This window comes from Dipodomys ordii, unplaced genomic scaffold (assembly GCF_000151885.1).
Source record: "Dipodomys ordii isolate 6190 unplaced genomic scaffold, Dord_2.0 Scaffold23, whole genome shotgun sequence".
Taxonomy (NCBI): Eukaryota; Metazoa; Chordata; class Mammalia; order Rodentia; family Heteromyidae; genus Dipodomys; species Dipodomys ordii.
In genome coordinates this window covers 736,961-749,267 of record NW_012267239.1, presented here as the reverse complement: position 1 = coordinate 749,267, position 12,307 = coordinate 736,961, and the positions used below count along the sequence as shown (strand labels likewise).

The 12,307-nt window shown below is 45.8% G+C and overlaps 1 protein-coding gene across 1 annotated transcript in view; it reads right to left on the bottom strand.

Moving 5' to 3' along the window:
* Positions 1 to 7,671: 7,671 nt before the first annotated feature.
* The window catches only part of Ggt5 (gamma-glutamyltransferase 5), a 26,420-nt gene continuing 21,784 nt past the window's right edge, over positions 7,672 to 12,307 (bottom strand). The window contains exon 12 of the mRNA XM_013014408.1: positions 7,672 to 8,077. Within this exon, the coding sequence (XP_012869862.1) occupies positions 7,931 to 8,077 (147 nt within the window). The 3' untranslated portion in view covers positions 7,672 to 7,930. The remainder of the gene's footprint in view (positions 8,078 to 12,307) is intronic.

Below are 12,307 nucleotides of genomic sequence, written 5' to 3'. Positions count from 1 at the left end.
CTCTACCACTGAGCCACCTTCCCAGCCCCTACTTCCAGTTTTTTAGAAGATAAAAGTCTCATGAACTTTTCTGTCTGGCTTTGAACTACAATCCATAGATCTCAGCCTCCTTTGTAGCGAGGATAACAAGTATAAGTCTTTGCACATGTGTTAGGGAAAACTGAAAACCAGTTAGAGGAGTGAGTTAGGCACAGAGCTCCTGGCACTCAGACATGCACTGGACTACATTTCCCAGGGTTTCTTGCTGCTAACGTGATCATATAACTGCAGCTAGCCAAAGTTGTGAGTGGATGATTGAGTCCAGGCCCCCCAAAACTTCCCACTGACACTCCCTCCAGGCTTTTTCTCTTGCTTCTACACTGCAAGGATGATAGCCATATTGACCTAGGTCCCCCCTAGATTCCCAGAATGGAGGAGGAACCTCACACATCCCAACACATTCAACTGTCCTACAATGCATGAGGAACAAGAATAAGCTTATGATTTAGTCATGATACATTTTAGAAAATACTTGTTACAGCAGTGAGTACAGTACCTCGAAAGCTATCAGAGGGTGGCGCCAGTGGCGCATGCCTGTAATCTCAGCTATACACGATGCTGAGATTTTAGGATTGAAGTTTGAAGCCAGCACAAGGAAAGCTCATGAGATTCCAACTAATTAGCAAAAATTCAGAAATGGAGCTGTGGCAAAAAAAAAAAAAAAGCTTAGGAATAGCACCCAGGCCCTGAGTTCAACTCCTTGGACTGGCATGCGCACACACACACACACACACACACAGATCCACCAGAGAGGCCAAGCATGTCAGCATACACCTGTACTCCCAACGGTCAGAAAATGAGACAGGAGGATCATAAATCGGTGATCCACTTGGGAGCTAGGAAAGCTGTTGTCTCAAAAACACGCACAAGGGCTGGGAAGGTGGCTTAGTGGTAGAGCGCTTGCCTAGCATGCATGAAACCCTGGGTTTGATTCCTCAGTACCACATACACAGAAAAAGCCAGAAGTGGCACTGTGGCTCAAGTGGTAAAGCGCTAGCCTTGAGTTGAAGAACTGAGGGACAGCGCCCAGGCCCAGAGTTCAGGCCCCATGACCGGACCCCCCCAAAAAAATTAAATAAATAAAATAAAATGAAACCCTTGGTTTGATTCCTCAGTACCACATACACAGAAAAAGCCGGAAGTGGCACTGTGGCTCAAGTGGTGGAGTGCTAGTCTTGAGCAAATAAAGCTCAGGGACAGTGCCCAAGACCAGAGTTTATGCCCTAGGACTGGCAAAAACAAAAAACTCCACAAAAGGCAGACACATGAAAACCTTGCCTTCCAGCTTATTGAACCAGTCTCTAGTTGGGCAAAATTCCAATTGAGCTCATTCTTTGCTTTTTCAAATGTTGTACTGTGTGAATATGTGCAGATTTGCCTAGAGACATCTACACTGTAGATGAACTGGTTAACTGGCATGTACATTTTCCTCCTCCAGTTAGAACCCATTTGATACCTATTACCAACATACCAGACAGCCTGGAGCCCACACTGTCATTTGATGATGGAGCACACACAGATTTTGCTCTGACAGACAGATGAAAGAAATTGGGGGTCTGTGTTCATTTGGCTAGCCTACATGACAATTCCTGGATTTCCTTTTCCCTACATGTTTCTGGTTAGCGCAGGCCCCACAAGAGAAAAGCTCTTTAAAGGCTTGGCAGCTAGAAAGGAAGCAGCCATTGGTTTTGGAGCTCACTGCCATTGCTGCTGATCTACAGGACCAGTTCAGTGGGTTGGCAGACCAAAGGCTGCAACTGTCCATTTTCTCTTGGATCAGCCCATCTCTGACTACTTGGATTCCTGGGCCAGGTATGTGATGAAGGGTCCTAGCTTCTTCACAAAACCCTTCTTTTATTTTGGTGGGGGGTCCGGTTGTGGGGCCTGAACTCTGGGCCTGGGCGCTGTCCCTCAGCTTTTTAGCTCAAGGCTACCACTCTACCACTTGAGCCACAGTGCCACTTCCGGCTTTTTTTTCTTTATGTGGTGCTGGGGAATTGAACCCAGGGCCTCATGCATGCAAGGCAAGCGCTCTACCACTGAGCCACCTTCCCAGCCCCACAAAACTCTTCTTACCCATGGCAACAACAAAAAAAAAATGTGGGTTTCAGTCTGTCCTGTGACTTCAGCCCATGCCTGGGGGTTGCCAGCTCTGAAGTCCCTGACTCATCAATTTTCCTTTCCCAATTCCCTGCTACATGGATCCTTAAGCTCCAACATTAGAGAAAAGCAGACAGACTTTACAGACAGTTGTGTTGATGTAACTCTGTATACATATGACATCTTTAACTACTGGGAGGTGATAGACCTTTAAGAGAGCCTTCCTCAACTGAGTGTGGTGTGTATGCATATGTACTAGTACTGGGGCTGGGCCTGGATGGTTTTTCAATCAATGCTGGCACCCTACCACTTGAACTACAGCTCCATTTCAGCCTTTTGCTGGTTAATTGGTGACAGCAATCAGCATGTACCATATTCAGATGTGCAGATTTGTTGAATGATAGCTCCTTTGTACTTAAAGATAATTTAAAAGGAAATAAAGAAAGAAAACGAAGTCCAGGCACCAACGGCCCACACCTGTAATCCTAGCTGCTCAGGATACTGAGATCTGAAGATCAAGGTTCAAAACCAGCCAAGGCAGGAAAGTTGGTGAGACTCTTATCTCCAATTAACCACCGAAAGCCAGAAGTAGAGGTATGCTCAAGTGGTAGAGTGCTAGCCTTGAGCAAAAATCTCAGGGACAGTGCCAGGCCTTGAGTTCAAGCCTCAGGACTGGCATGTGCACACGCACGCACACACACACACACAAAGAATAAGCAATGTTTACTAACATAACTATCAGCCCTCTAAAGAGATGCAGGAAAACATTTGACAGCAGCTTGTCATCCTAGCTTCCCAGGAAGTTGAGATCTGAGGATCCTGGTTCGAAGTGAGCCTGAACTCCTGAGTAGCTAGTTAGGATTATAGGTGAGAGCCGCCAGCCCCTGGTGAGAGGAAGTCTTTATGAGAGCAGGCACATGATATGAAGCTAATGGTGCCCCTGATTCAAGTCATCCACACATTTGTTACCACATTGGGACTACCCAGAGAAGTGCTGGGAGTATGGGCCATTGCCCATTCACCTTCATACCATCTACAATGTGAGCTTGGCACACTACACAATGTCCTGTTAGCAAGCTACTCTGGATAACTTGGAACCAGATAGCATCATATGGAGTGTCCACCGCCTTTCCTTCCCTTTTCAGAGAAGGAGAACAAGAGAACTGTGTTTTTAGTCCAGTATGGCACTTTACCATTTGAGCCACACCTCTACCCAGCTTGGCTGCTTAATTGGAGACAAGAGTCTCACAGACTTTTCTGCCTGGGCTAGCTTCAAACTGGGATCCTTAGATCTCAGCCTCCTGAGTAGGTAGAACTATGGGTATGAATCACTAGCTTTAAAGGTAGGCCCAATGAATGTAAGCCAATCAGCATTCTCAGTCCCTTACAGAGTTTCTGGCTGTGAAGATTTCCCCAGGAGGCCTCCTCCAGGCCAGTGAGAGCTGGGTCTAGGACTTCTGTTAAACTGTATGAAAGTCATCAGAATTAAAGTGAAGTCACATCAAATTTAGCAACAAATAGAGGCAGAAGGTTATTAAGGAGGTGATCACATGCATGCCTGATAATAAGGACTTTCGTGAAAATTTCTGCCAGAAGCATGACTTTGTACAAAGGGCACTACAAACTCACACAGACAATACTTCTGTAAAGACATCTGCCCAACTTCCTGTCAAACTTTGGACAGAAGCCATCTTGTTCTTAGCCTAGCCAAGGATAATTGTTTCAAAACAACTTATGCAATCCTCCTTATTTTGCCTTTCAACCCTTCCCTCCAACCTCCTCCTCCTTGAATACACCCACAATGTGTTCCACCACTCCATCTAGGGTCAGCCTTTAGAGTCTACCATATTCAGGATGGCTATCTGAACCCCAGACCTTTAGCCAGACCTGGCTTTCTAAAGGTTTTCCCAAACCAGACTCCTAGAGAAGCTGGTATTCCTCCACCTGCCCGATGCCTGACTGCTAGCAATAGATCACCTAAGAGTTACAGGCCTAATGGCCAACCTCCTATCCAGTGGTCCATCCAGACCCTTCCCATAGGTGCCTTCCAGATACATCCGAGTCCTAACCCTTGGGACTGTTGAATAATACCTTGTAAGACAAAATTTACTTTGCTTATGTAATTAAACCAAGGGGGTTTTGTTTTGTGTATGTCAGTTGTGGGGCTTTAATTCAGGTCTTAGGTGCTCTAGACCAGTGCTCTATCGCTTTGAGACAAAGCTCCACTTCCAGTTTTCTGGTTAACTGGAGGTAAGAATCTTTTTTTTTTTTTTTGGTCTGGTCGTGGGGCCTGAGCACTGGGCCTGGGCGCTGTCCCTCAGCTCTTCAGCTCAAGGCTAGCGCTCTACCACTTGAGCCACAGCGCCACTTCTGGCTTTTTTCTTTTTTCTTATGTGGTGCTGAGGAATCGAACCCAGGGCCTCAGGCATGCAAGGCAAGCGCTCTATCACTGAGCCACCTTCCCAGCCCCTGGAGGTAAGAATCTTACAGACTTTCCTACCCTGGCTGGCTTTGAACTGCAGTCCTCATATCTCAGCCTTCTGAGTAGCTGAATCACCAGTGCTGAGCTAAACCAAGGATTTTAAGATGGGGAGTTTAACCTGGGTTTCAGGATAGGCTCTCCATGCCTAGAAGAGCCTTACAATACGCTTTCTCAGGTCACTTTTCAACCCAGCCCCACTGGAATCAGAAGGAGATTCAACACACACATAGAAGACATGGTGTATCACTACACAGAAAGGGAATAGAGTGATATGGACAAAATCAAAGAATGACAGTCAGCAGGGCCAGAAGAAGCTAGAAAAGGGTTCTCCAAAGCCTTGAAAAGGAGCACAGCCATGCCAATACCTTGATTTCAGTGATACTGAGTTTGGGCTCCTGACCTACAAGAAAATAAATTTCTATTGCTTTAAGTCATGTGGTACTTTTGTTACAGCAGCCATGTGAAACTACTAAATCATTCTTTTCCAGCTTGGAACTCCAGGATAGGATGGAAGGCCACAGCTATTGAGGGAATATGGCCTTGCCAGGTGAAGGTCCACCCCTGTAGTGATCCAAATGCTGGTGTACCCCTCTAATTGCTAGGTTGAAACTTAATCACCAATTTATTAGAAGATGGGACTTACAGGATTCGTTAGATCAAAGACTGGAGCATCATAAGTGGGATTTATGGTCAGCGATTTGTACTCCGTCAATTCTGCATCCACAGAGTCAAACAACTATGGATTCAATCAACTACAGATCAAATATTTTCAGAGAAGGTCCAAGAGCATAGCTCTGTGCTAGAGAGCTTGCCTAGCATGTATGAGGAGCTGAGTTTATACACTAGCACAGAAACAAAATTAAGCTGGACACCAGTGTCTTATACCTGTAATCCTAACTACTCAGTAGACTGAGATTTGAGGGAAAAGATTCAAATCCAGCTCAGGCAGAAAAGTCTATGAGAGTCTTATCTCCAATTAACCAGAAAAAAAAAAAGCTGGGTGCTGATGGCTCATGCCTATAATCATAGCTAATATCTGATTGGTTCAAGTACATCCCAGGCAGGAAATTCCATGAGTCTTTTTTAAAATTTAAATTGTTATTTTAAAGGTGATATACACAGGGGTTATAGTCACATAAGTCAGGTAAAGAGTAGATTTTTTTGGGGGGTCCGGTCGTGGGGCCTGAACTCTGGGCCTGGGCGCTGTCCCTCAGCTCTTCAGCTCAAGGCTAGCACTCTACCACTTGAGCCACAGCACCACTTCTGGCTTTTTTCTTTTTGCTCATGTGGTGCTGAGGAATCGAACCCAGGGCCTCATGCATGCAAGGCAAGCACTCTACCACTGAGCCACCTTCCCAGTCCCAAGAGTAGATTTCTTTTTGGACAATGTACCCCTTCCCTTGCACACTTTTCTAGACTCTTATCTCCAATTACCTGCCACAAAGTCAGTAGATCTGTGGCTCAAGTGGTAGAGTACTAGCCTTGAAGGGAAAACAAAGGAGCAGGACAATACCCTGGCCCTCAGTTCAAGCCCCAGAATCCGTACACACACACACACACACACACTCACACACACATACACTGAAAAATAACTTTTGGGTTATTATTATCAAAATGATCCAAGTTGTCATAGCAATAGGGATTTCTTAGAGCTACCGCATCAGAACTTTTGGAGTCACAAAAAATATTCAGTGCTTCTAGAACCCGTGTGGTGAAATACACCCAGGTCCTTCGAGGGAGTTGACAGCCTACCCTAACAGCTGGCAAAACCAATCATGGAGCCAGATGCTGGTGCCTCACGCCTGTAATCCTAGCTCCTCAGGAGGCTGAGATCTGAGGATCATGATTCAAAGCCAGCCCAGGCAGGAAAGTCCGTGAGACTCTTATCTCCAATAAACGACCAGAAAACTGGAAGTGACACTATGGAGCTAAAGAGCTCAGCTGGACAGTGTTCGGGCCCGGAGTTCAAGCTCCATGACTGACAAAACAACAACAATAACAACCAATCATGGAAGTTTCTCATTGGTCTAAAGAAGAATTTTTCAACTAACAATGACATGGCACTGTTCTGAGACAGTTTGGGTTGTCAAGCTCGTGTGTGTGTGTGTGTGTGTGTGTGTGTGTGTGTGTGTGTAAGAGGGTGATGTTGCACATGCAGAGACTAGGGATTCTGCTGCTCGGACTAGAGGGAGAGCCCCCCCCCCAAGAAATTGTTTCCAGAGGGATTGGTTTGGTGACTCATGCCTATAATCCCAACTACTCAGGAAATAGAAAAAAAAAAAAAACTGTGGTTTAAGGCTAAAGGGCAAGTCCCTATCTGAAAACTTAACTAAAAAGCATAAAAAGTTAAGAGCTATGGCTCAGGTGGTAGAGTGCCTAGCAAAATGAGACTCTGAATTCAATTCCTACTACACACACACACACACACACACACACACACAAATCATTTCATTCCAAATGTAAATATTACCAAGGCTGAAAAGCCTGATCTCAAGAATATGTGGGAGCTGGGTGCTGGTGGCTCACGCCTGTAATCCTAGCTACTCAGGAGGCTGAGATCTGAGGATCAAGGTTCAAAGCTAGCCAGGGCAGGAAAGTCTGTGAGACTCTTATCTCCAATAAACCACTAGAAAACTGGAAGTGGTGCTGTGGCTCAAGTGGTAGAGCGCTGGCCTTGAGCTGAAGAGCTGAGGGATATCGCCCAAACCCAAGTTCAAGCAAGCTCTACCACCACCACCAACAACAACAACAAATATGTGGCATTGGAACCTGGAGAGAGGGATCTCAGGTCTAGCTTTTCCAGTCTTTTCCTGATGACAAGATCCAGAGAAAGGCTCATGGGCGATGGGGGAATGAGTGGAAACAGGCATGTTACTGAGCTCCCCAGAACACTGGCTGGAGTGAAGTAGGAGTGGGGTGCTTACCTCTATCCAGGGTTGACACCCAGACTTCCTCTGAGCCGCAGTTCCCCACCCCCATGCAGTATGTTAGAAGCATGCTGTGTGTGCCCCACTGAGCCTGCCTGCCCTCTTCAACACAGAGCCATCAAATCAACTCAGAGTCTTGCTCCTCTTTAATTTTCGTCTGGCAGGTACACAGCTCTGCTGAGCAAGAGGCCAAGAGAAGGCTGAGTAGTCACAGCAGGGCTACAGGAGGGATTAGGAACAAAGCCCCATCGTCATCCGGCTGCCTGGTTGACTCCATAGCCTGGGGTCCCATTGGAACTCTTGCTCCCATGGTTTTGTCCAGCTGGGGCACAGGACTGCCAGAGGGAAGAAGCCGTATCTGGCTGTGGACCAGGCTGTCCTCTTAATAGCCGGCAGCCTCTCCATCCTTCCTCAGATCAGATGCTGCGTACACACAGGGTCCCTCCTGAGATATGGCTTGGACCACATTCAGGAAAAAGAGCCGTGGGGTCTGTTTTTGGCCACGGTCTTCGAGCCCCTTCCGTACCTCCTGGAGAGTAGAGAAGGAAGGTTCACGGAGAGAGTGGTCAATTTCTTTCCATAAGAGAGATGTCTGGATTGAAAAAAAATGGACCTGCAAGGTGGGACTGGACAGTGGGGAGGGGACTGAGGACACGGAACACGGCTGGATGCTGTTTTCAGGGCATGAATTTCTATGACATAATCAATAGCTTGAAAAAAATCCAAAAGATAAAAAAAAAAAAGAGCAGCAGGGACTATGTGAGGAGACTGTTAATCAGTTTGACATTGTGATTAATGTCTTTTTTGTTGTTGTTTATTTTATCTATTTTACTTCCTTTAAATAGTTGTACAAAGGAGTTTCAATTCAACATAAGAGATTAATGTCTTTTTTAAAAACGGATTAGGGGGCTGGGAAGGTGGCTCAGTGGTAGAGCACTTTCCTTGCATGCATGAGGCTCTGGGTTCCATTCCTCAGCACCACATAAAAAGAAAAAAAGCCGGAAGTGGCGCTGTGGCTCAAGTGGTAGAGCGCTAGCCTTGAGCTGAAGAGCTGAGGGACAGTGTCCAGGCCCAGAGTTCAGGCCCCACGACTGGACCCCCCCCCCAAAAAAAAACAAATAAAAACGGATTAATTTCTACCCTGGGTCCAATTCACTAGGACCTCTGAGAACAAATATGTAGGGTTCTAGAAGCCTTCAATGGAGGACTAGCTTTAAAGAGCTTCAGACTGAAAAGGTCCTGATTAGGAATCTGTTGAAGTAAAGCCTTCTAGAAGGCTGAGATTGGGCCTTTGGTATCCTATGTCCTCTATACACCAGAAACTGTCCCACTTGAGATCTCTAGCCTTGCCTCAAGGATCTCTGTGACCAGGGACCCCTGGGATATTGAGGAGGACAGAGTTCAAGGTTTGAGATATCCAGGTTTGTGGACTGTGGCACTGTATAAGGCTTGTGATCTCTACACACAGATGAGAAGACTCGAGATCTCAAATATTCCAGAATATAGACGATTCCTTGGGTCATGGAGCCTTGAAAGTTTATGGATTGCAGACTCATCTAGAAGAATCCAAAGCTACAGACCCCGTATTCCCAGAATACCATATGTCCAAGAAAATTAGAGTCCCATACTAAAGGCACAAGTCATCCCAGAATAAAAGACCCTCAGTGCCTAGGGCCCTAGTAGATCAGATCTAAGGCACCCAATCTGTGAACTTAGAAGCAGTTAGAGACTAAGGAAGGTCTTCAGCCCTGAGGTTGCTTGTTTCTAAAATATTAAATATCTTGTCCTAGAGTACGGCCCCTACAAGTCTCAATTTGTAAAAGGGCAAAAGTCCTAGTCCTGTGCTTCCTCAGTTCCATGCTTCCAGGTATCAATTTGGATGAATGGATCAAGAACTTTGCTTAATCAATACCCCAAATTCGAGAGATGAAGGTAGTTCTCAGGACCAGTGCCTCTGATCCAAAGCCATCAGGTACATATATCAGGTCATCTGAGCTGCCAACAGAGCCATGTCATTGGAACCCTGTAATCTTAGTTCTAAGTAAAGATACAGATTGCCCAACATCCTTAAACCTGACGGCTGAAACAAAAGCTAGATTTTTCAGTCCTCAGAGGTTCTGTTCCTTAGAATGTAGTAGCCAAACTGCCTCCCTTGCCTCAGTCCACACATGCTTTGTCCTGACAAACTCAAGATGTCCAATGTAGGGCTGGAAAGGTGGCTCAGTGGTAGAGCGTTTGCCTTGCATGCATGAGGCCCTGGGTTCGATTCCTCAGCACCACATAAAGCAAAAAGAAAAAAAGCCGGAAGTGGCACTGTGACTCAAGTGGTAAAGCACTAGCCTTGAGCTGAAGAGCTGAGGGACAGCACCCAGGCCCAGAGTTCAGGCCCCACGACCGGACCCCCCCCCAAAAAATAAAGATCTCCAATGTAAGGTTTAGGATTTTCTCCACAGAAATCCCCCAGGGTCTGCATATCTTACACTGGACCACTAGGTTCCATTAATCTTAGTTCCCAGACTCATTTTTCAAATTCTCAGAGTAGAAGGTCCTGGAGTACCAGTCTTTGAGAATTAATGTTTGGAGAGTAAGGATGGTTGGCCAATGTTCAAGAAGAAAGGACTTAAAAGGATGCTCTTTGGATTCTGGATCTTCTAGAAATGAGTTCCTGGGAGCCTAGTACCCTGGGAGAGCATTCAAGGTCACCAAGAGGGATCTACACAGGGAGGGACACTTCAGAATTCACCCGAGTTTGGGCCAACAGGCTGAGGTCCTTGGTGTTAAGGATCAAATACCAAGCAAGGTTCTCAGGCACTGCAGTTGGTTTTTTTTGTTTTGTTTTGTTTTTGTTTTTGTTTTTTTCCGGTTAGGGCCTAAACTCTGGGCCATGGCGCTGTCCTTCAGCTCTTTAGCTCAAGCTAGCACTCTACCACTTGAGCCACAGTGCCACTTCTGGCTTTTTCTGCTTATGTGGTACTGAGGAATGGAACTCAGGGCCTCATGCATGTGAAGCAAGCGCTCTACCACTGAGCCACCTTCCCAGCCCCTGCAGTTGCTTCTTGATTTACAGTGTGACCATGTCCAATAAACTCATCATAAATTGAAAATATCCTAAGTCAAACTGGACATGGTGGCTCATGTTTGTCATCCTAGCTACTTGGGAGGCTGAGATTGGGAGGACTGTGGTTTGAAGCCATCCCAAGTCCTTCTCAACTCATAGTTGGGTACAGTAACCTATTATCCCAAGCTAGACAGGAGGCTGAGACTGAGAGGATCATGGTTCCAGGCCAGCCTGGGCAGAAAAAATCCATGAGACTCCATCTCCAAAGTGGGAAGCTGGGCATAGCGGCATGCACCTGTGACCCAGAAATGATAGAAGCAAGACCCTATCTCAAAAATAACCAATAAAAGACAGGGTGGCTCCTGTCTGTAATCCTAGTTACTCAGAGGCTGGGACCTGGAGAATTGTGGTTTCAAGCCAGTTTGAGCAGAAATCTGTGATACTAGGCACCAATGGCTCATGTCTGTAATCCCAGCTAGTCAGGAAACTGAGATCTGAGGATCATGGTTCAAAGCCAATGTGAGACTCTTAATTATCTCCAATAAATAACCAAAATTCAGAAGTTAAGCTGTGGTTCAAGCGGTAGAGCTCTAGCCTTGAGCAAAAAAGCTTAACACTTGGGCCCTAAGTTCAAACCTCAGGACCCGCGCGCACACACACACACAAAAGTCTGAGACTACATGTTCAATAACATTAGCCTTAATCAAGATGCATTATTCTTGTAACCTGATTTATGGAATTCAAATCTCTTTGTAAATTCCTTAATAAAAAATAAAATTAAAAATAAAAAAGCTAGGCTAGAGGTATGGTTCAAGTGGTAGAGTGCCAGACATTAGCAAGAAAGCTGAAGGAGTGAGAAGACATAAGTATGGTACCTAGGCAAGCACTATATCTCTGAGAAACACCCACAACCTGTGTATGACTTTCATACAGTTGTAAAATTGAAAACTCCTAAAGTCAAATCACCATGAGCTGAAGACCATCTCTAGATAGATAGCCCCTGAGACTAGTGACTCTTCAGTCTATGGTCTCCAGAGTTCTAAGATAAGAAGTCTTGAGAACCTTAATCCTCAGCTAGTTAAAGTGACTCTAGGCATAAAACTTGCAATCTCAAAAAACTGCTAGTCTTCCCCCCGCCCCCTCTCCCCTCCGCCCCTCCCCCCTCCCCTGTCTTGGGACTTCAACTCTGGGCTTGGGCATTATTCCTTAGCTCTTCAGCTCAAGGTGAGTACTCTACCACTTGAGCCACAGCACCACTTTTGGTTTTCTAGTGGTTCTCTAGTGGTTTATTGGAGATAAGAGTCTCACGGACTTTCCTGCCCAGGCTGGCTTTGAACCATGATCCTCAGATCTCAGCCTCCTGAGTAGCTAGGATTACAGGCGTGAGTCACAGGCGCCCAGCTAAAAAACTGCTAGTCTTTAATTGGATCCTAGCAAAGAGCATCCACCAGTCTTAAAGTTCCAAGGAAGCTGATTTCCACCTGTGGAGCAGGGAGGACCAGCCAAGAGAATTCAGCTACTAGTTCTACATTATGGATTTTGATGGAGGAACTAAAAAAGAAAAGTAAGATCTAATACTAACAAACTCTCTATACTCAAAAACCAAATCCCAAACCAGGCACCAGTGGCTCACGCCTGTAATCCTAGGTACTCAGGAGGCTGAGATCTGAGCGCTCTATATAGTTTTTTGTTTTTTTTTTT